Source organism: Carcharodon carcharias, chromosome 31 (assembly GCF_017639515.1).
Source record: "Carcharodon carcharias isolate sCarCar2 chromosome 31, sCarCar2.pri, whole genome shotgun sequence".
NCBI lineage: Eukaryota > Metazoa > Chordata > Chondrichthyes > Lamniformes > Lamnidae > Carcharodon > Carcharodon carcharias.
In genome coordinates this window covers 24,248,287-24,271,542 of record NC_054497.1, presented here as the reverse complement: position 1 = coordinate 24,271,542, position 23,256 = coordinate 24,248,287, and the positions used below count along the sequence as shown (strand labels likewise).

Sequence of the window (23,256 nt, the reverse complement as noted above, 5' to 3'; positions counted from 1 at the left end):
AGAAGGGGAAAGGGACAGGAGGCACTACCTTCCTGAACAAAAGCCTCCCTAAGACCAGACCTCGACCAAGAAAATAATCAATTATAAGTGTGCCTCATCAAAAAATGGTGATGAGAAACTTAGGCTCGAAGCAGAAAAATGTCTGTTACAGACCAGGTGAACTGTAGTAGGGTAAGATTACTGTATGGACATCAGAATGAGTGTGTGCAGAATGTACGCTCATATTTCTTTTGCTTTATCATGAAAACAATGTTTTTTAAAAAGTAGTCAAGATTCCTTTTTTCTCTATGCCCAGTAAAAGCATACCGCATTCATAAACTTTTAAAACATAAACTGCACTTGGTGTGGAATCTTCTGGAACTGACTTTTCTTTTTAAAATGGACCATGATGGCCTGCAAATAATGGCTGCTGAGGGTCTCCTGATTCTCAGTCTGTGGATTCAAGACTGCCTCACTGTCTCAAAAGACAAGAGGACACGTTTCAGACTAGAGGTGTCACTACGCATCTACTGAAACCATCCAAAAAGGTATTTCCTGACTTGAGTGGGTCATTCTGAAACCAGGATGGTGATTGTCTTAAACCCCCTGGGTCAATGTCTGCAAACAATAATCCAGGTTGTGGCTAATCAACTTTGAGCCCAACATGATATTTGGAAAGGAACTTTGAGAAACCACATGGTAAGGCAGTCATGTTGGCCTCCCTATTTAAATATATAAGTGCTGCCTGTTAAAAGGCATAACAACAACTGCAGAAACAACAGCAGCAGAAAGGGCAGCAACACCTATGCCTTAAGAACTAGAGACTAAAACATTGCATGATCTCCAAGCCTGTTCCTTTTCAAGTTCATCAGTATAGCAGATGGACCTCCTGGTAACAAGACCACAAGTAACTAACTCTATGACCTACAGAAAGTCCATCTTTTCAAGAGAATCCTGCAACAACTCTGGCATACAACTTTGGCTCTGGAATTCACCAAACTACACATCAGGAATGAAAAACTTTTTCTTCATCAGACTTGCACCATTTAATTTCCAAGACAAGCTAATCATGTGAATTACAAACTATTCTTTTGTTAATAACTTGTAAAAGTGCAATATTCTCTTTCACTGTATTTTCCTCGAGTGTGTTTTTGTGTGTGTGTGCCATGATAAAACTTGCTGCTGGTTTTTCAAATTTTCCACACACTCAGAGGATAAAGAAATGCGCATCTCTTCCTTTTCAAAAAAACACACAGATTACGGACAGTAAGGAAAGAGAACAGGGGTTTTAGTTCTGTCTCATCTCTGTCCGTAACAAAATAAAGGCTAAATAGGACTCGAGAACTGCTGCAACAACTGGAGCTGCAATGCCTGAAGGTTGCTCAGCATTGTCTACTGAGGTTCAGCTGAATTCAGACATGAATTTTTTTAAGCATTCGTGGAGCCCAATTTTATGGTAGATAAAGTTGTTTTTGCATGTCTGTCTCTTGCTTCTTTGAAATATGTTTGGCCCATTGTCACCTAAAACTAGCTGTTGGGCTAATCAGCACTTTTTGAGTGTATCTGTGTAAAACAGTTTAAAAGTTTGAGAAAGAATGTGACAAAGTGAAACCTCCAGAAATCTTTTAAATGATGATGGTAAATGAGCAATCCTTGCCCTTTGTTCTTTCAACAGAACTGTTTTCTGAAGGTTTTTCAGCAGCACAGTTCCTGTTCAGGAACTTGCTCCTGAAAATGCTTTACTCATTCCTGACTTGATGGTAAAAACCAATTGTTCTGTAGGTAAGAAGTTCATATGTAACTCTGTCCCTATTCACCTGGGGTCAACAGTTGGCCAGACATGTAAAGTTCAGGGAAACCCTAACCTGTTCCAAAGTCAGGCCCCAACATATAACCTGGATTTTCTGTCTGTGAACTGACCCGCTGCTGTGGCTGTCAAGTATTCTCTGCTTTGATTCCACCTTTGTGTTTTTTGTTTATCTGTAACCACCTCGCTTTGCTTACACTCCGATGACTTGTTACAGATGATGTGCAGGAGGCATATAATCTTATCAAGGACCTGGAGCCAACAACCCCTCAGGTAGGCAGATCTTGTAAGTCTTTGTTCAGTACAGCTGGCTTAGGACTTGCATGATGGAGGCATTTATGTCCAAATTCTAATGATCAATGATTGGACAGCCGGAAGTGCTGAGGCTTGTGGAATGTTCTCATTGTGCTTGGTTAGCAAATCCAGAGTGTTTTGTTTACGCTAATCCTGTGCATATTTTGGATTATGTATGTCATGACTGAGTGAGTGTTTGTAAAAGTGCTGTTGTTGTACAGCTAGAAATTCAGTGAAGTCGGACTTCCAAATGCCTCCTTAGTCATGCCATGCTACCTTAAGTGAGGGAACTGGAGCAAAGTTGCCAGTTATTTAGGATGAGTTTTTGCTCCTGTTTGGGATCAAACAAAGCACATTTAGACCATTCAAACTGAACAAAAATGCATCCTTTGGGTGGGTTTTGTCTTATCTAACTTTATTAAATTCCACCCATTACAGACTGTAAAAATGCTCTCTCTACTGGATTTACGTTGTTGAAAGGATACAGCTCTTAATACTGGCAATCTTTCAACCCCTAAATCTTTTTGCTGCTCTGCAGTTCCTAGCATCTCATCATTGGCTTAGGTCAACATGTGTTGATCCAGTCACTAATTTAGAAATTAACTGTTGGCATGCTGGGTAAATTCATAATGCTTTTGTATGACATTTCCTTTGTCTGTTCTTAATGCTAGTGTTAACTGATGTATTTTAAGGAGTTTAACATTTTGCTAAAGTAGCAGATAGAGAAATGTTATATGAACACTTCTGCATTTGTTCACTACCTCTAATAAAAATGCCTCACGCATACTCGCACAAGATAATTAAATATACTTCACATGTAAATTTATTCAACAAACATCTTGCAAATTCAGTAATCAACAACAGCTTCCATTTATGTAGTGCCTTTAACATAATGAAACATCTCCAAGGCACTTCACAGGAGCATTATTAGACAAAATTTGTCACTGAGCCATATAAAGAAGCAGGGCTGGGAAAAAGCTTAATCAAAGAGTAGATTTTAGGGAGAGATTTAGAGGAGGAAAGAGAACTCTAGCAAGCTAGAGAGGATAAGGGCGGGGGGGTGGATTTCAGAGCTCAAGGCCTATGTAGCTGAAGACATGGCAATTAATGATGGGGTGACGAAAATTGGGGATGTGCAAGTGACCAGAATTGGAGAAGTGCAGAGATCTCGGGAGTTGTAGGGCAGGTAGAGGCTACAGATATAGGATGGGGTGAGACAACATAGGAATTTGAACATAAGAATGAGAATTTTAAAATTGAGGCATTGTCAGACTGGAAACCACTAAAGCTTAGTGAGCACATGTTGGCTAGGTGTATAAAACTTGGTATAAGTTAGGAGTTTTGAATGTGTTCAAAATTATAAAGGGTAGGAGGTGGGAGGCTAGCCAGGAGAGCACCAGTCTGGCCTAGAAATAACAATAGAGGAGAGTTTCAGTGGCAGAAGGGCTGAGGCAGTGGCAGAGATGCACCATGTTGTGGAGGTGAAAGTTGGCGATCTTGGTAATTAGGATATGGAATCAGAAGCTCAGCTCGAGGTCATACAGGATGTCAAGGTTGCAAACCATATAGCTCAGTCTCAGACAGTGGTCGTGGATTGCTAGGGCCGGAGTTTGTGGCAGAGACAAGAAAATGCTTTTGGTCTTTCCAATGTTTAATTGGAGGAAATTTCTGCTCATCAACGGCATAACAAATTTCAAGGCCGTTGAAGTAAATCAAAGAATTAAAGCAATCATAATTCGCCAGCACTATCGGCACACTCTACATTTTGACTTATCATTTTGCCAGAACAATTAAATTATGAGGACAGATTACATAAATTTGGCATGTTCCCTTGATTATAGAAAATTTAGGAGTGATCTGATCTAGTTGTTTAAAATGTTAAGTGTTTGTCAGGGTAAATACAGAGAAACTATTTCCTCTGGTGAGGGAATCAGGAAGAAGGGGACAGAATCATAAAATTAGAGTTGGGCCATACTGAAGGGAAATTAGAGAGCACATTTTAATACCACGGGTATCGGAAATCTGTACTCTCCCCCCCAAAAAGCTGTAGATGCCCGTTGACTGAAATCAATAGATTTTTATCAGGTTACATACAAGTATAAAGGGATAAAGAGCAATGGTAAATAAATAGAATTGCAGTGCAAATCAACCATGATCTCATTGAATGGCGGAGGAGACTCATGCTCTACACATATGAACAATGACAAGCAGCAAAAGACTGGTCCATCCACTGTGTCCCACATCATTGTGATATCTTGTGCATCACTCTGCACACCCACTCCTCACCCTGCCCATAGACCATGTTACCTCCTGGGAGAGGCAAAAAAACAAATTAAAAATCTAGGAAATTCCTCTGTGGTGGTTGAAACCAAATCAGAATATCACTCTGGCCCTGGAAATTCTTTGCAGTACCTTTTGTATAAGATGCGTTCCACCCTAGCCAGAGCCAGGTCCAGCTCTCGTTTAAAGGGACTCAGCAAATCAGCATTCATCACACAAGCTGGCAGCCAATCCCACAGGTTCACTATTCTCTGGGAAAAGAACCACTTCTGACATCTAATTTAAATTTTAACTTAAAATTGTGACCCGGGTCCTCCCAAACCTTCCTAATTAGGACAAACTGTCCCCTCAAACACACTCTTCATCATCATAAAAACCACGATCAAAATGTTTATGATTCACCTAAGGCATACAGTTTCAGCTCTTTCAGCCAATGTGAATAACTCACCAAAAGGTTAGTGTGCACACATACATAGCATGTGAATATAAGTACTGAGATCATATGTCCAACGACAGTGTCTGTTACTCTTATTTTACTTACTAATCAGAAGTGCAATTAGCCACATTGGGCTAATGGCTAACATAAGAGTTTTAGAGATAAAAACAAAAAAACTGCGGATGCTGGAAATCCAAAACAAAAACAGAATTACCTGGAAAAACTCGAAACATCAACTCTTTTCTTCTCCGCTGATGCTGCCAGACCTGCTGAGTTTTTCCAGGTAATTCTGTTTTTGTTTAAGAGTTTTGAGTTTTCTCAGCTGACATTGCACTGCTGTGTTACCACCTCAACACCACCAGAGGCTGCAAGTGAGCTAAAGGCTATAGGTGCCTCCAGAGATCAGATTTTCATCAACAACAACTTGTATTTGAATTGAGCCTTCAATGTAATAAAACATCCCAAGAAGTTTCACAGGAGCATTACTAAATGGTATAACGGCCTTTAGTTTTATTTTTATCATCTTCACAATATTTCCTGAAGGCACAAAGCAAAAAAAGTCTTGGATGTTTTAATGTCTCCATTGTTACAGGGTCATAACAGTAAATGACCAGATTCTACGTGTATGTTTTTTTTTTTCATTTGTCCGCGGGATGTGGGTGTTGCTGGCTAGGCCTAATTGCCCTTGAGAAGGTGGTGGTGGCGGCGGCGGCATGTGTCCTGTGTAAAGTACAAAAAGCATAACATTTTGTTTCTACTTCAAAATTCATGCTCTGTTTCAGTAATGTACGAGCCTTTGTGAAGGGAAGGTTGCTTCTCTCCCTCTGGGCCAGGATGATTGGACATTAATGCATCAGTGGACCTCTAAATTAAAGGACCATGTTATGTACAACTTTGTCTTTCTTCTCCCTTATTAGGAATATATCCTGAAAGGTGTGGTGAATGCAGCTCTTGGGCAGGAACAGGGCTCGGTGAGTTGAATCCATTATAAATTATATCGATGGTGCATGATGGGCCAGTGCTCCAGTGCATTGTACAATGGATACAGGATTACATTCATAAATTCTCATGCTTTGATTTCTGAACTGGGGACAGACTGAAATTGTGAATTCACCTGTGGGGAAATCTTGATGTGGACCTGTATTGACCATCAACATTGATCATGCACTGGTGCAGTAGCCAACCCCTTCATATCTTAGTAATGGCTGTCGGATTTCACTCTTAACAGGCACTAATATATCTCTAACATTGTGAATATGTGCGCTGCTGTGTGCTGCCTTCTGTTCCTTTGTTGTGCATCTGTGACTGTTCCTTCAAGCACTACAGTCGCATATGGAATTAATGCTACAGTTTTGAATTTTTGCCAGTTCATTAGTAATACTCTCCTATCAGCCTCAGCAATTCTGTTAGGAAATAACAACACTGGGAATCAGCATGATGTTTATAAATACCTCGTACGCTACTACACACTTGGCCTCTACTACACCATTGGCACACCACACTTCCTGTATAATTATTAACATTCTCGTTTTTTGCGAAGGTCATGGGCTCAAGCTCCACTCTAGGACTTCAGCCCATAATTCAAACTGACACTTCAGTGCAAAACTGAGGGAGTGCTGCTGTCTATTGGATAAGGCATTAAACTGGGGTTCTGTCTTTCTGTTCAAGGAACTGTAAAATATTCCATGGCAAAGCAATCTCTAGGTGTTCTGGTCAACATGATTCTGCTAACCAATGCCACAAAAACAGATTCGCTGGCTGGTTGTCTAAATTTGCTGGTTGTGGGATCTTACTGTTGCACTGCAGGTTTGCCTACACTACAACAGAGAATGCATTTACTGCGCAATACATTGGCTGTGATGCACTTTGTAACATTCCAAGGATGTTTTATGGTTAATTTTTCTCTACTTGTGAGATTCTCTGACTGACTGTCAAATGGTTGCCATTGTACTTGGGACTGAAACAGTTAAAACACCTCTCGTGCCCTCTCGCTCCTCAGCTTGGCCCCAAAGGAGAATTCACATAGAGTGGTGGATGATCGCTAAAAAATGAACTCATATATTGCTTCTTGGGCTAAATTTAAATGTTATGGCATGAAAGATATCAGTAAGACTCCCAAGTGGAGCAGATGTCACATAGGAGCAAGAGTTGGTCATTCAGTCTTTTGATTCTGTGCCACTATTCCATTAGGTCATGGTTGATGTGTCTCAACTCCATTTACCTGCCTTTGATCTACATCATTTGACTTTTATTATGTAAGGATATCATTGACCTCAGCCATCCAAACTCCAGTTGACCCCCTGAATCCAGCCTTTAGTGGGACAGAGTTCCAGATTTCTACTACCTTTTGAGTGGCAAAATGCTTCTTGCTTCCACTTCTGAGTGACCTTGATGTCATTTTAAAATTATGCCCCCTTCTGATTTCTCCCACCAAAGGAAATGGATTTTTTTGTATCTACCCTGTCAAACCCCTTTAGCATTTTAAACTAATCAGTTAGATATGTATCACCATTATTCTTTAGGTTTGCTCTTTGAGAATTATTAGAAGTCACTAGTTAGACCATACCGAGAATAATGTGAATAGTTTTGGTCCCCTTATCCAAGGAAAGATATACTGGCATTGGAAGCAATCCAGAGAAGGTTCACTAGGTTGTTCCCAGGTATGGAGAGATTTTCTTATGAGGAGAGGTTGAGTAGATTGGGCCTGTACTCATTGGAATTTAGAAGAATGAGAGGCAACCTTATTAAAACATATAACATTCTTAGGGGGCTTGACAGGATAGATGCTGAGAGGTTATTTCCCCTTGTGGAAGAGTCTAGGACCAGAGGGCATAATCTCAGAGTACGGGGTCACCCATTTAAAACAGATGAGGAGGAATTTCTTCTCTGGGGGTAGTCAATCTGTGTAATTCTTTACCCCAGAGGGCTGTAGAGGCTGGGTTGTTAAGTATGTTCAAGACTGAGATAGATTTATAATCAGTCAGGGAATCAAGGGTTATGGGGAAAAGGCAGAAAAGTGGAATTGAGGATTATCAGATCAGCCACGATCTCATTGAATGGCAGAGCAGACTCGATGGGCTGAATAGCCTACTCCTGCTCCTAGGTCTTATGGTCATAAGTCAGCCTGTAAATGCTGAATCAGGTTGGCAGTTTGAGGCCAGTTTATTTATCTCATAGTCTTTGATTGGGATTGGAGCTTGCACCTCCCCCCAACTTTGAGAGATGCTTTGTGTACAATAGGCAGGAGAATTGTGCATGTAAGGGTTCCTCCACTGTTCTTAGTTATACCTGGGGGGCATGAATGGAGGCCTAGAAAGGTCTTTTTTTGTTAAATGGGAAGCACGTCCCACATTTCATACACCCAGCTAACTAACACCTTGCCTGTTCCTTATACCATTCAATGTTCAAAAGTAATTTCAATATATTGAGCTTCTTGTTTCACTTCAGAGAAAGGAATCGATAACAACCAGAAAGGTGTGGAACATTTTTATTGTCTACGTGTCAAAGATATGAAAAGGCCATCAAACCCTTGTGTGCTCACTCTTATTCTTTGGCAGATTTTTTACCTTGTCACTCCCAACAGAGGGTGAGGAAGAAACCAGAGGCCTGGAGCCAATTCCAAAACCTACAAGGATGTAGATATATTTTTATGTTACCAGCTTTATTCAGCAAGAAAAAGTTTTAAAGGAAAGCTGATTTAGTGCTGTGTTGACAAAAGCCAGTTGATAACCAGTGCACAGAAATGTTCACAGCTGAGTGTGTCTCTTTGACTTCTCACAGAGGGAGCACCTGAAGATTGCACAGCAGTATTTCCAGCTAGTCGGAGGCTCTGCCAGTGAATGCGGTACGTACTTGAGCCTTGCTAATTTTTTAAAAATTCATTCATGGGATGTGGCCTTTGCTGGCTGGGCCAGCATTTATTGCCCATCCCTCATTGCCCTTGAGAAGGTGGTGGTGAGCTATCTTCTTGAACCGCTGCAGTCCATGTGGTGTAGGTACACCCACAGTGCTGTTACGGGGAGGAGTTCCAGGATTTTGACCCAGCGACAGTGAAGGATGATATATTTCCAAGTCAGGATAGTGAGTGACTTGGAGGGGAATTTCCAGGTCGTGGTGTTCCCATGTATCTGCTGCCCTTGTCCTAGATGGTAGTGATCGTGAGTTTGGAAGGTACGGTTGAAGGAGCCTTGGTGAATTCCTGCAGTACATCTTGTAGATGGTATGCACTGCTGCTACTGTACGTTGGTGATGGAGGGAGTGAATGTTTGTGGATGTGGTGCCAGTTAAACGGATTGCATTGTCCTGGATGGTGTCAAGCTTCTTGAGTGTTGTGGGACCAGCTTAAAATTGGTATGCTCTATTTAATTGTAATGGGTGCTGAGTGCCTTGAAAGAGCCTGAGATATTCCATATTATAGTGCACCCTTCTTTAGTGGTCTGAATGGAGGTTAAATCTCCTTACCTCGCCTATTAGAGAAAAGAAGTTGGAGAATAAACAGGACCTCAACTTGTGGCTTTATACACCAACAATCTATAAGCAGAAATGAAGCCAAGTACTGTGCAAGTAATAAGAAACCATTCTGAAATTTCACTGTTTTAAGCATAGTTTTGTTTTACAAAGATTCTGGCATTATTTGGAGTAAATATGTTCCCATACTATAATAGCTTAGCACCCTGTCCAGATACCCTTGTAATTCCATGGGTTGAAGTATCTGCTGAAATATATTTAAGAACGGGCACCTTAACAGTTGAGATGTATGGATGAGTAGTTTATCTCACTCTCCCTCTCTGCCTTTGTCTCTCCCTGTCTGCTTCTGTCTCTCTGTCTCCTGCCCACCGCCACCCCCTCCCATTCAGCTGATGAGTCAGTACTTCTCCGTGTTGAACACCACTTGGAAGAAGCATTGAGGGTGGCAAGGGCACAGGGTGGGGGAACTACAATGTCCATAACCAAGAATGGCTCGGTAGCACCATTACAGACCAAGCTGGCCGAGCCCTAAAGGACATAGTTGCTACACTGGGTCTGTGGCAGGTGGTGAAGGAGCCAACCAGAGGGGACAAACCTACTTGACCTTGTTCTCACCAACCTACATGTCACAAATTCAGTTGTCCATGACTACCCCACAGTCTTTGTGAAGTTGAAGTCCCTCACATTGAGGATATCTTCCATCATGTTTTGTGGCATTACCAGTGTGCTAAATGGGGTAGGTTTCAGACAGATCTAGCAATCATAGCCTAGCAATCCCCCGCACTAGCATTACTATCAAGCTGGGGGAATCAACCCTAGTTCAATGAAGAATGCAGGAGGGCATGCCAGGAGCAGCACCAGGTTGGCACCTTTAAAATGAGGCTACAACACAGGACTACTTGCAAGCCAAACAGTGGAAGCAGCATGAGATAAACAGAGCTAAGGGATCCCACAACCAGCAGATCAGATCTAAACTCTGCGGCCCTGCACACTCCAATTATGAATGGTGGTGGACAATTAAACTGCTAACTGGAGGCTCTGCAAATATCCCCATGCTCAATGATGGGGCAGCCCAGCACATCAGTTCAAAAGACAAGGCTGCAACCATGCTCCATCTCAGTCCCCCTCCTGACGTCCCCCACATCACAGATGCCAGTTTTCAGCCAATTCGATTCATTCCACGTGATATCAAGAAATGGCAGAAAGCATTGGATACTGCAAAGGCTATGGGTCCTGACAACATTCCAGCAATAGTACTGTAAACTTGTGTTCCAGAACCAGCTGCTCCCCTAGCCAATCTGTTTCAGTGCGACTACAACACTGGCATCTACCTGGCATTGTGGAACATTGCCTAGGTATGTCCTGTGCACAAAAAGCAGGACAAATCCAATCCAGCCAATTACTGCCCCATCAGTCCACTTTTGATCATCAGCAAAGTAATGAAAGGGGTCATCAATAGTTCTATCAAGCAGCACTTGCTCAGCAATAACCTGCCCAGTGACGCTCATTTTGGGTTCTGCCGGGGCAACTGAGCTCTTAACCTCATTGCAACTTTGGTTCAAACATGGGCAGAAGAGCTGAACTCCAGAGAGGAGGTGAGAGTGACTGCCTTTGACATCAAGGCTGCATTTGACCAAGTGTGGCATCAAGGAGCCCTAGCAAAACTGGAGTCAATGGGAATCGGTGGGGGGGAAATTCCCCATTGACCAACCAATGTCATGGAGTCAAATCTAGCTCAAAGGAAGATGGTTGTGGTTGTTAGAGGTCAATCATCTCAGCCCCAGGAAATTAATGCGAGTGTTACTTAGAATAGTGTCCTAGGCCCAAGCATCTTAGCTGCTTCATCAATGATATTCCCTCCATCATAAAGTCAGAAATGAGGGTGTTCGCTGATGATTGCGCAACATTGAGCACCATTCACAACTCCTCAGGTACTGAAGCAGTCCGTGCCCATGTTAGCCAGACCTAGATAACTTTCAGGCTTGGGCTGATAAGTGGCAAGTAACATTCATGCCACACAAGTGCCAGGCAATGACCATCTACAACAAGAGAGAACCTAACCATCGCCCCTTGACATTTAATGGCTTAACCATTGCTGAATCCCCCCCCACTATCAATATCCTGGGGGCTACAATCGGCCAGAAACTGAACTGGACTAGCCGTATAAATACTATGGCTACCAGAGCAGGTCAGAAGCTAGGAATCCTGTGGCGAGTAACTCATCACCTGACTTCCCAAAGCCTGTCCACCATCACCAAGGCACAAGTCAGGAGTGTGTTGGAATACTGTCCATTTGACTGGATGAGTGCAGCTCCAACAACAGTCAAAAAAAGGTTGACACAATCCAGAACAAAGCAGCCGGCTTGATCGGCACTCCATCCACCACCTTAACATTCACTCCCTTCATCACTGACACAGAGTGGCAAGATTCACTGCAGCAACTCACCAAGGCTCCTTCGATAGCACCTTCCAAACCCATGACCTCTACACCGAGAACCGGTGAGGAGTCCCCGAGCTGAGGACCGAATGCGGTCCATTGCACTTTTTCATCCGGCCTGCGGTGAGATTTCAAAAAATATATCAGAAAACAATTCCTAAATAAATAGTCATAGACAAAGAAAACAGAGCATACACAAATTAATAACTAACTTGCCAACGATTTCATGCAAATGCTGCTTCTTTCAGCAAAGCCTATTCATACGAAAATTTCTTAACAGGCAGTCAGCTGCTAGCTAGGCCAGGAAACATTTGCTGCTATTTTTTTTTACCTGTTCAAGGGTATACATTGCCTAATGGGAGCATCCTGTGATATTCCCACTGTTAAACGGCACACTCATTACCATTTCAGTTGGCATTCAGTGCAGGCCTCGTTCTGCTCTAAGCGACCCTGTCCATTTCTGTTTGCTACCACTCTCCTGTAACACCGTGGGCATTTGCCTCAGGACCAAACTCTCTGGAGGATGAGGAAAGGAGAATGCCAGGGCATATCAGAGGACCACCCCATAACAAAATTTAGTCCCATTACCTAACAGAGTTTAGCAAAGGAGGCAAGTTCAGACTGTGCCATTTTTTAATTATTCATTCATGGGATGCAGGCATCACTGGCTAGGCCAGCATTTATTGCCCACCTCTAATTGCCCTTGAGAAGGTGGTGGCGAGTCAAACTCCATCACTTAAAGGTCACCAACAGTAGCAGTCATTGTCCACAGTGTTCATGCCTCTGGTGAACACAGCAGGAGGTTTTGGAAGCAGCAGCAATGCAGACGGAAGTACTAGTCATTGTGAATGGTGTAGAATCTACAATAACGAAGCTCATTAAGGAGAAGCAACCTCAACCATTGCATTAAAGCAGTGGGTGAGTTAAATTTTTCTATATTATCTCTTTAAAAAAAAAATAAATTAAGTTGGTTTGTGTGTGTGTGTGGCCCATGACTGATTTTGTCTATGTGTAAGTGGACCTTGATGAGGAAAAAGGTTCCCCACCCCTGACCTAGAAGGACAAGGGCAGCAGATGCATGGGAACATCACCATCTACAAGTTCCACTCCACACACCATCCTGACTTGGAACTATATTGCCCTTCCTTCACTGTCATTGGGTCAAAATCCTGGAACTTACTTTCTAGTAGCACTGTGGGTGTACCTACACCACATGACTGCAGCAATTCATGAAGTAAGCTCACCACCACCACCAATTAGGGATGGGCAATAAATGCTGGTCTTGCCAGCAATGCCCACATCCTGTGAAAGAATAAATTAAAAGTATGTTTCTGCTGTGCTGTTCCTGGCGACCCCATTTTCAAAGGCATGAGGACAGCATGCTGATAAGGGATTAAAGGTCATACAGTTCAGCCCCTGTATCACTTCTCTTCCCTATGTCAGTTTACAAATCATTTTAATGGTTATCTGCACTTCCCAAAGAGTACTGAGGCCAGTATGCTCACTCATCCTTACACAAGGGTTTGCTTGTGACCTCGTGGAGATTTTAAAGCAGTGAAACTAACTTTTTTTTTAAATCTGCCCAGTGGTCCAGCTTGTAATGTGTTGTAGGCATTGTATTAAGATTGGGAAATGAACCTCACACACAAGATCTCTGCAAAAGAACCACAGTTTACTTCCCAATCATTTTCTTTTATTCCTTGTATAACACTCCTGTTTTATTTTCAGATACCATCCCTGGACGTCAGTGTATGGCCTCATGTTTTTTCCTACTGAAACAATTTGAAGATGTTCTGATCTACCTAAACTCTGTCAAGGTCAGTCGCATTTTTTTTGTTTTATATCTTTACTCCAGGTTCTCACCCCCTTTATGTGGTCGTTGTACATTTGAGATGTTAGACAAGTGACCTGGGGTTTGTGATCATATTACTGGACTAGTAACTAGGGTTAAGGATGTCACAGAACGGCTGCAGGATGTTCTTCTGGGGGAGAGTGATCAGCCAGAGATCGTGGTCCGCATTGGTACCAATGACTTAGGTAGGAAGGGGGATGTAGTCCTGCAATCAGAATTTAGGGAGCTAGGTAGAAAATTAGCAAATAGGACCTCAAATGTAGTAATCTCCAGATTACTCCCAGTGCCATATGCCAATGAGTACAGAAATAGGAGGATAAGGCAGATGAATGCATGACGGGAAAGATGGTGCAGGAGGGAGGGCTTTAGATTCCTGGAGCACTGGGAGTGGCTCTAGGGGAGATGACACCTGTACAAGCCGAGTTGCACGTGAACAGAGCTGAGACTGAGTTCCTTGTGGGGTATTTTGCTAGTTCTGTTGGGAGGGCTTTAAACTAACTCAGCAGGGGTATGGGAACCAAGAGAAAATATTAGAGAGAAACACCAGGGTGCACAAAATACTGGGAGGGACAGATAGCACTAGTATAGAGAATATTAAGTTAATAGGTAAAGCCAGGGCAAAGAAGAAAGTAACAAAATCTAAATCAGGGTTACCATGCATGTATGTGAATGTACGGAGTATAGTAAATAAGATTGGTGAATTACAGGCGCCATTTGCCATGTGGAAACGTGATGTTGTGGCGATAACCGAGACCAGGCTCAAGGAAGGGCAGAATTTGGTGTTAAATATTCCTGGGTACAAGGTGTTCAGAAGAGATAGGAAAGGAGGAGGGGTGGCGGTATCGGTTAGGGAGAGTATTGCAGCGCTAGAGAAAGAGGACACCCAGAGGGTTCAAGGGCAGAATCAATTTGGTTAGAGCTAAGGAAAAAAGAGGGTGCAATTACATTGCTTGGTGTGGCCTATAGACCGCCAAATAGTGAGAAATACGTAAAAGAACAAATCTGCAGAGAAATTACAGAGAGATGCAGCATTATAGAGTAGTTATAATGGATGTCTTTAATTACCCGACTGTAGACTGGGACAGTGGTAGTGTAAAGGGTGGAGAGGGGCAAAGGTTCCTAGATTGTGTTCAGGAGAATTTTTTGCAGCAGCATGTGTCCAATCTAACAAGAAAAGATGAACTGTTGGATCTGGTTCTTGGAAATGAGGTGGGCCAAATAGATCAAGTGTCAGTGGGGGAACATTTAGGAGACTGATCATTGTATTGTACGTTTTTAGGATGATGATAGAAAAGGACGATAGGCAATCCAGAGTAAGAATAATTAACTGGGCAAGAGCCAACTTTGATGGGGCAAGAACGAAGTTAGGCTGGATAAACTGGAATGAAAGAATGGCAGGAAAAACTGTAGCTGAACAATGGGCTACCTTCAAAGAAGAATTGGTTTGGGCACAATCAATGTATGTTCCATTGAAAGGGAAAGGTAGGGCAAACAAATCCTGAGCCACTGAATGAAAAAGGAGATTGAAATTAAGATAAAGAAGAAAAAGTGTACTTTTGACAGGTGTCAGGTAGAAAATACAATTGAGAACCAAAAGGAATACAGAAGGTTCAGAGGGGAAGTGAAAAAGAGGAATTATGAGAAAAGACTGGCAGCCAACATGAAGCGGAATCCCAAAGTCTTCTGAGACATATAAATAGTAAAAGGGCCAATTAGGGACCCAAAAGGGAATTTATACGTGGACTAAGGTGCCATGACTGAGGTATTAAATTAATACTTTGCGTTCATCTTTACCAAAGAGGTAGATGCTACCCAAGCCATGGTGAGAGACGAGGAAACTGTCACTAGAATGGTTCAGATTTGACAAGCATAGAATAGACTGTTGGCACTTAAAATTGATAAGGCACTGGAACCAGATGAGATGCATCCAAGGATATTGAAGGAAGTGAGAGTCAAAATTGCAGGGACACTGGCCAGAGTGGTGCCAGAGGACTGGAGAATTGCAAACATTACACCCTTGTTCAAAAAAGGTTGTAAGGATAAGCCCAGCAATTACAGACCAGTCAGTTTAACTTCAGTGGTGGGCAAGATTCTAGAAACAATTATCAGGATAGAATTAGTAGTCACATGGAAAAATATGGGTTGGTAAGGAAGAGCGTGCATGGATTTCCAAAAGGGAAATCGTGTTTAACTAACTTGCTGGAGCCTTTTTTGAAGAGGAAACAGAAAAGGTCAATGAGGGTAATGCTGTTGATCTGGTGTGCATGGACTTTCAAAAAGCATTTGACACAGTGCCTCACAGCAGACTTGTGAGAAAAGTTATTGCTCATGGAATAAAAGGGACAGTAGCAACGTGGATAAAAAATTGGCTGAAAAATAGGAAGCAGAGAGTAATGGTCAATGGATATTTTTCAGGCTGGAGTACGATTTGTAGTGGAGTTCCCCAGGGGTCAGTATTGGGACCCTTGCTTTTCCTGATATATATTAATGATCTAGATCTTGGTGTGCAGGGGACAATTTCAAAGTTTGCGGATGATACAAAGCTTGGAAGTGTTGTGAACAGCGAGGAGGATGGTGTGGAGCTTCAAGTGGACGTAGACAAGTTGGCGGACTGGACAGTTAGGTGGCAGAAGATGTTCAATGTGGAGAAATATGAGGTGATGCATTTTGGTAGGAAGAACATGGATAGGCAATATAAAATAAAGGGTGAAATTTTGAATTGGGTGCAGGAGCAGAAAGACCTGCGTGTATGTATATGTGCATAGATCACTGAAGGTGGCAGGACAGGTGGAGAGAGCAGTTAATAAAGCATATAGTATCCTGGGCTTTACTAATAGAGGCATAGAGTACAAAAGCAGGGAGGTTATGCTGAATTTATATAAGACACTTGTTAGACCACAGCTGGAATTTGGGTGTAGTTCTGGGCACCACATTATAAGAAGGATGTGGACACATTGGAGAGAGTGCAGAAGAAGTTTACAAGAATGGTTCCAGGGTGAGAAACTTCAGCTCTGCGGATAGATTGGAGAGGTTTGGACTGTTCTCCTTGGAAAGAAGAAGGCTAAGAGGAGATTTGATAGAGATGTTCAAAATCATGAGGGGGCTGCACAGAGTAGATAGAGAGAAGCTGTGCCTGCTCATAAAAGGATCAAGAACAAGAGGGCACAGATTTAAAGTGATTTACAAAATAAGCAAATGTGACGTGAGAAAAAACGTTTTCACACAACGAGTGGTTCGGGTCTGGAATGCACAGCCCAGAAGTGTGTTGGAGGCATTCAAGAGGGCATCGGATGATTAATTGAATAGAAACAACGTGCAAGGGCACGGGGATAAGGCAGAGCCACTAGGTCATAATGCTCATTTGGAGAGATGATACAGACACGATGCCAAATGGCCTTGTGACATTAAAATTCTGTGAATCTGGATTGTCATTAAAAACCCGCTGATTCACCTTAGGCCTTACCCAGTCTGGCCTACATATGACTGCGGTCACACACTAGCCTGATTGACTGAACTTCCTGCTGAAATGAACAGAAAAAAAATACTTGCGTTTGTATAGTGCCTTTAATGATCACAGGCCATACCAAAGTTCTTTATAGCTAATAAAGCACTTTCAAAGTGCAGACCCTGTTTTAATATAGGAAATGCAGCAGTCAATTTCTGCACAGCAAACTCTCACAAACAGCAATCTAGATAAGCTCTTTTTAGTAAAGTTGGTTGTGGGATCAATGTTGGTCAGGACACTGAGGATAGCATCACGGGAACTTTTATTTCCACCGTAGAGGACAGATTGCTTGTCAATTTGATGACTCACCCAGAAGGTGAAGTGCAGTGCAACACTCCCTCAGTATTCACTGTTAGCCTTGATTTTTGTGTTCAAGTCCTGGAATGGGACTTAAATCCACAACCTTCTCACTCAGGGGCGCAAGTGCTACCCACTGAACCATGGCTAACACCTGTGGCATAAAAAGCCACTCATATCGAATTGTTACCAGTGGTTCAAGAGGAAGGTTCACCACAGATTCTCGAGGGCAACTACACCCAACGACACCCAAACCCTGAGAACGATTGTTTTTCACAGGATTTGCATCTCTGATGTTTTGTGATTGGAAAATTTTGTACAAATAAGGAAGGCCTGTGAATGTATGCAATTACACAGATGCTGATTGAGATTGTATCGTGGAGTGAATTGAAGACTACCTTGCTTCTAGAGTTGGTGCCCATTTCTTTCTGACTCAGTTTGTCAACAGCCAGTGAAGTCAGAGGCTATTCTGGATTAAACGTGACACAGCCATTGCATAAAACATTTGTACAGTGCCTTTAATGTAGTAAAAACATCCCAAGGCACTTCACAGAAGCGATATCAAAATTTGATACGTAGGAGATGTTAGAATAGATGACTAAGAGCTTGATCAATTAGGTAAATTTTAAGCAATGGTTTAAATGAGAAGAGAGAAATAGAAGAGAGATTTAGGAAGGAAATTCCAGATCTTAGGGCCTAGGCAGGTGAATGGAATATCGACCAATAGTGGACCAATGAAAATTGGTGATGCTCAAGAGTCCAGAATTGAAGGAGCACAGAGATCACAGAATTCGGCCGGTCATATCTGCACTGGCACTCCGAATGAGCAAGTCACCTAGTGTTCTCAGATAATCTCAGATATATAGTAGACACCTAAGCTGCAGTCATCATAATATTAGAACTGAAATATTTATAAACATGCGTAAAAAGGACAGTGAATTAAAATTTGAATTTCAAAAACGCAGTCTTCATGGAGTGTAAATTTAGTTTGGCGGGGATCAACAATGTATCTCCTTAGAACAGAGAAAATCCAAAAGAGATTTATTAAAGGTGTCCAAAATGATGAAGAGTTTCTATAGTTTAATTAAGGAGAATTTGTTTACAGCTACTGAAACATTGGTAACCAGAGGGCACAGGTTTGAGCTCCTTGGGAAAAGAACCTGAGGTGATGAGAGAACAGTTTTTTCCGGAGTGAATTGTTGTAATAGAATGCCAGTAACTTTCAGAAAGGAATTCGATAAATACTTGAAGAGAAGAGAAAAAGGTTGAAGGGCTGTGAGGAAAGAGCAGGAAGTGGACTAATTGTACAGCTCTTTCAAAGAGCTGGCACAAACACAATATGCAGTATGATAACCTTCTACACTGCACCTTTCTATGAGTAGATAAATTGGATGTGCTGGTGAGGCTACCGTCAGGATTAATTTTGGTCAAATCAAGAGATTAAAGAGTAACAAAAGCCAATGTGGTTAAATATAGATATGAAGAGTCGTATTGGGGATTAATAGAAGGCTTTTGAAATGTACAAGGAATTCAATGAAAAGGGTAATGAAATACCAACAAGACATTAGATGTAAGATTAAGGAGAACATCTCAGGTAAAAGTAGAGGGTTATTTGCAGTTTAAAAAAAAGCTGTTGGTTCGTTTTTGGTTGACAAGATGCTGTAATGCAGAAACAAAAAATATATTAGGTGACTTTACCTCTCCCTTCCAAGGTTAAGGTGTAAAGTTACCAGAAGGAGATCAGATCTCCATGAATGGCGGAAGGGGGTTCTTCATGGATTCAGGAAAGGTAAACATGTTTGCTGAAGCTGCAGAAATGTTTGAATATGTTACTAATACAGTATAACGCTTCAAATAAAGATAAATGCTAATGGAGATAAATGCAGTTGATATTGTACACTTGGATTTTCAGAAAGCTTTTGGCAATGTTCCACCTTGGCGATTATTAGGAAAGATAACGAGTCAGAGAATAGCTGTTGAAGCATAGCAACAGTTAGAAAATCAGCTTAAAAATAGGCAACCAAAAATAGCTCTAAATTAGACCTTCTCAGAGTGCAAGAAAACTGAGTATTCTGAGGGTGTCTTGGGACCACTTTGGAACATCATAAGCAAATTCCCTAAGTTTGAAAAAGATGATCAAAACAGGACAAGAGGCAAATAATGAAGGTCAATTCAACCAGAAAAAATTAGATATTTAAGGAAACCAGGCCAATAGGTGACAAATGCAATTTAATGTGAGATAAATGTAAAATAATTAGTTTGGGAGTGAAGAACCAAAAGAGAGAGTAGGTATTACAGTGAACTCTTATCTAACGTACTGATCAAGAAAGGTGGTTGGTTACACAGGACCAATTGACGAAGTTGTTAATCCAGTGCTTAACTGCACTTGAAAAAGGCAAATGACGTACTGGGCTGATAGCAAAGGAATACCATATAAATCAAAAGAGATTGAAATTTTACAATGTAAAGCACGGACTCAAATAGTTGGGACAGTTGGTATTAGGTGAACTTGAGGATATAAATCAGCTCCACAATCTGTTTCCATGTCTTGTAAACCCTCTAGGGTAGATTCTATAAATCCAGAGATATTTACTGGTAACCAGTCCAATCCTTCTGTGTGTCTATCAAAACACAAGACTGTCAAGGGACTTGAATGTATTGGATTACTGATCTTCTGCCTTTGAGACTTAGCTTTATATCAGCAATAATATATATTTATGCAGTGCCTTCAATGTAGTAAAATGTCCCAAGGCACTTCACAGTTGCATTATCAAATAAAATTTGGCACTGAGCTATGTAGGGAGATATTAGGGTACATAACCAAAAGCTTGGACAAAGAGATAGAATTTTAAGGCATATCTTAAATGAAGAAAGAGAGATAGAGAGGCAGAAAGGTTTGGAGGGAATTCCAGAGCTTAGGCCCTAGTCAGCTAAAGGCATAGTCATCAATGATAGAGCAATTAAAATTGGGGATACTTAGGAGGACAGAATTGGAGGAGTGCTCAATTTTCGAGGGCAGTTAGGGCTGGAGTAGATTATAGAGATTGGAAGGGGTGAGGCCATGGAGGGATTTTAAAACAAAAGTAAATTTTAAAATTGAAGTGTTGCTTAACCAGATGTCATTGTAGGTCATTGAGCACAGGGCTGATGGATAAATTGGATTCAGCTCAAGTTAGAACATGGACATTGGAACTTTAGGTGCCTTTTAGTTTACAGAGCATAGAAAGTGGGAGACCAGCCTAGGTTGTGTTGGAATAGTCAAGCCTTTAGCTAACAAAGGCATGGATGAGAGTTTCAGCAGCAGATGAGGTGATGTGGGTTAGAGTCAGGCTGTATTATGCAGGAGGAAAAGGGTGATCGTATGAAGGCATGGATATTTGGTTGGAAGCTCATTTTGGGGTCAAAAATGACACCCACTGTGAAAGTTTGGTTCAGACACATTTGTCAGGGAGAGGGATGGAGTCAATGTCTAAAGAACAGTTTGTAGTAGAGACAGTGGCATTAGTCTTCCCAGTATTTTGTTAAGGGAAATTTCTACACATCCAGAATGTCAGACAACATTGTGATGAATTAGAGACAGTGGGTGGGGCTTGAGAGAGATGATGGTGAGGTAGAGCTGGGTGTCAACAGCATACGCATGGGAACTGACGCTGTGTTTTTGGATGATGCTGCCAAGGGGCAACATGTAGGGGCAAAGGATAGATCCTTGGGGAACACGAGGCAACAGTGCACGAGTGGGAAGAGAAACCAGTACAGGTGATCTCTGGCTACAACTGCTTAGATAAGAATGGAATCAGGCAAGTACAGTCCCACCCAGCTGGATGACAGTGGAAAGTCATTGGAGGGGGATGATGTGGTCAACTAAGTTAAGGTTACATACAGGTCAAGAAGAATGAGATGGGGCAGTTTACCTGTCTTACATCACATAGGATATCGTTTTCTACTTTGATAACTGCCGTTTCAATAGCATTTCATTATGTGACAAAGACAGAAACCTGATCAGAGGGGTTCAACCATGGAATTCTGGGAATGATGGGCACAGATTTGGTAGGCAACAACACATTCAAGGACCTTGGAGAGGAAATGGAGGTTGGGGATAGATTGAATGTCTGCAAGGACAAGGTGGTAAAGGATGGGTTTTCTGAGGAGAGAAGCAATGATGGCAGATTTGAAGGAGAGAAGGACAGAACCTGAGAAGAGAAAATAGTTAACAATATCCGCTAATATGAGGGCCAGGAGGAGTAGTTGGGTGGGCAGCAGTTGAAAATAGGATCAAAGGAGCAGGAAGTGAGGCTTATCAACTCTACTATGATCAGAAGATTCCAATCACTGCTATTGGTATGGGCCTAGGCAAAGTTTTGTTTGATATAAAAACAGAAAATGCTGGAAAAACTCAGCAACTCTGGCAGCATCTGTGGAGAGTGAAAATTAATGTTTCGAAACTGTATGACTCTTCTTCAGAGCCAAACTTCTTCAAAGTTTGGTTTGATTAGCCCAGTAGACAGGGGCAGAGACAACAAAGCTGCCCAAACTTAGACAAATTGAAACTAATGGCTTTCTGGGACAGTTGACATGGGTAATGGAAATGTCAGTCTTGTGTACTAAAAGACCTAGTTCTGAGATTAGGGCAGTGGTATATTGTTGTGACAGAGTGGAGCGAGCTTTTCCCAGTACCTAACCCAGGCTATGCCTCGCTTGAAAATGCTTGATGCTGAAGCTGAGAACCAAAAGTGAGAAAGTGTTCCATTGCCCAGCTCTGTTGCCCCTCACCTTTTATAAGCACAAAATTCTCTCAAAAATCTCATTTCGAATTGAAATCTCCTGGCTGTAAGTAGTTGAATTTTATACGTATGCTCTTTTATAAAATGGAAGAAAGTAGATTTGCATTTCTTTATTCTTTCCTGGGATGTGTACCTTAAACAGCTTTCTGTTGATTATAAATTGGAAGGAGGCATATATTCACTTCACCAGTGCACAAAGTAAACACTCCAGGTTTACAGAGTCTGAAAGATCAAACTGTGACCCATGTGCTGAATTTCACTGCACAATATAGGATAAGTGTTTCTGCCGTGAATGAGGAGCAGCTGTCGGCAGACACACTTAACAAAGTTCATTCGAGGTGCTGCAGTCTGTTGGCGATAGACTACCAAGGTCTAGCCCAGTAAGGGGAGATTCTTCTCCTCCTCCCCCACATAGGTAAGGAAAGGGACCACCCATACACATATTAAATAGTTGCTAGGTGGTACAGAACTTAAGTATCGCTGAAAAAAGAGACTAGTTTTTCGTCTTGCACTTATCAGGAAAGATTTGCAAGGATACCAATTAGGTATTGGATACAATCTGTCCTGATGAGTGCAAGATGAAAAGCTTTGACAGCATGTCTCTGTTCAGTCATTCTCATACACATATGGTGGAACTGAAATTATAAGAGTCCTGGGAGCACAGCACATAGTTGGGGTGGTGGGGGAAAAGTTGAAAATGGAAGAAAATAACAGACTCAGAAAGTTCACTGGGGAGTGTATTACAAGATGGGAAGGAGATCTGACTCCTTCATCTACCTCTGATTTTCAATGAAACGTTTTCTATGAACATTATGCCAGGTAGGGTATTATAGCGAATGTCTGTAGGATGTGACACATTATTCCTTTTTTTAAACAGAGTTACTTCTATAATGATGACCTTTTTAACTTCAACTATGCACAGGCAAAAGCAGCTGTTGGCAACTTCAAGGAGGCTGAGGAGGTAAGCTGCTCAGGCAATTGAGCTGCACCATTATTTTGAAGCACTTGGACTGCAACTTCAGAAAAATTGTGGTCCTCCTTTAGGGATGTCGGGATCTCTTTGGGTAGATAGACATACTGCAGACATTTTATTAGCACTAATCGTGGTGCTAACAAGGGGG

At 41.9% G+C, this 23,256-nt stretch overlaps 1 protein-coding gene across 6 annotated transcripts in view; it reads left to right on the top strand.

The window, feature by feature from the left end:
- ttc26 (tetratricopeptide repeat domain 26) overlaps positions 1-23,256 on the top strand; it is a 78,910-nt gene that overhangs the window by 30,657 nt on the left and 24,997 nt on the right. For 4 of the 6 annotated variants that reach the window (XM_041177771.1, XM_041177770.1, XM_041177772.1 and 1 more), the window contains 5 exons: positions 2,004-2,059; positions 5,714-5,767; positions 8,577-8,640; positions 13,429-13,517; positions 23,013-23,096. In XM_041177771.1, the coding sequence (XP_041033705.1) occupies positions 2,004-2,059; positions 5,714-5,767; positions 8,577-8,640; positions 13,429-13,517; positions 23,013-23,096 (347 nt within the window). Of the gene's footprint in view, positions 1-2,003; positions 2,060-5,713; positions 5,768-8,576; positions 8,641-13,428; positions 13,518-19,066; positions 19,144-23,012; positions 23,097-23,256 lie in introns of those variants that run through there. The other 2 variants (XR_005941745.1, XR_005941746.1) reach the window with 2 other exon arrangements.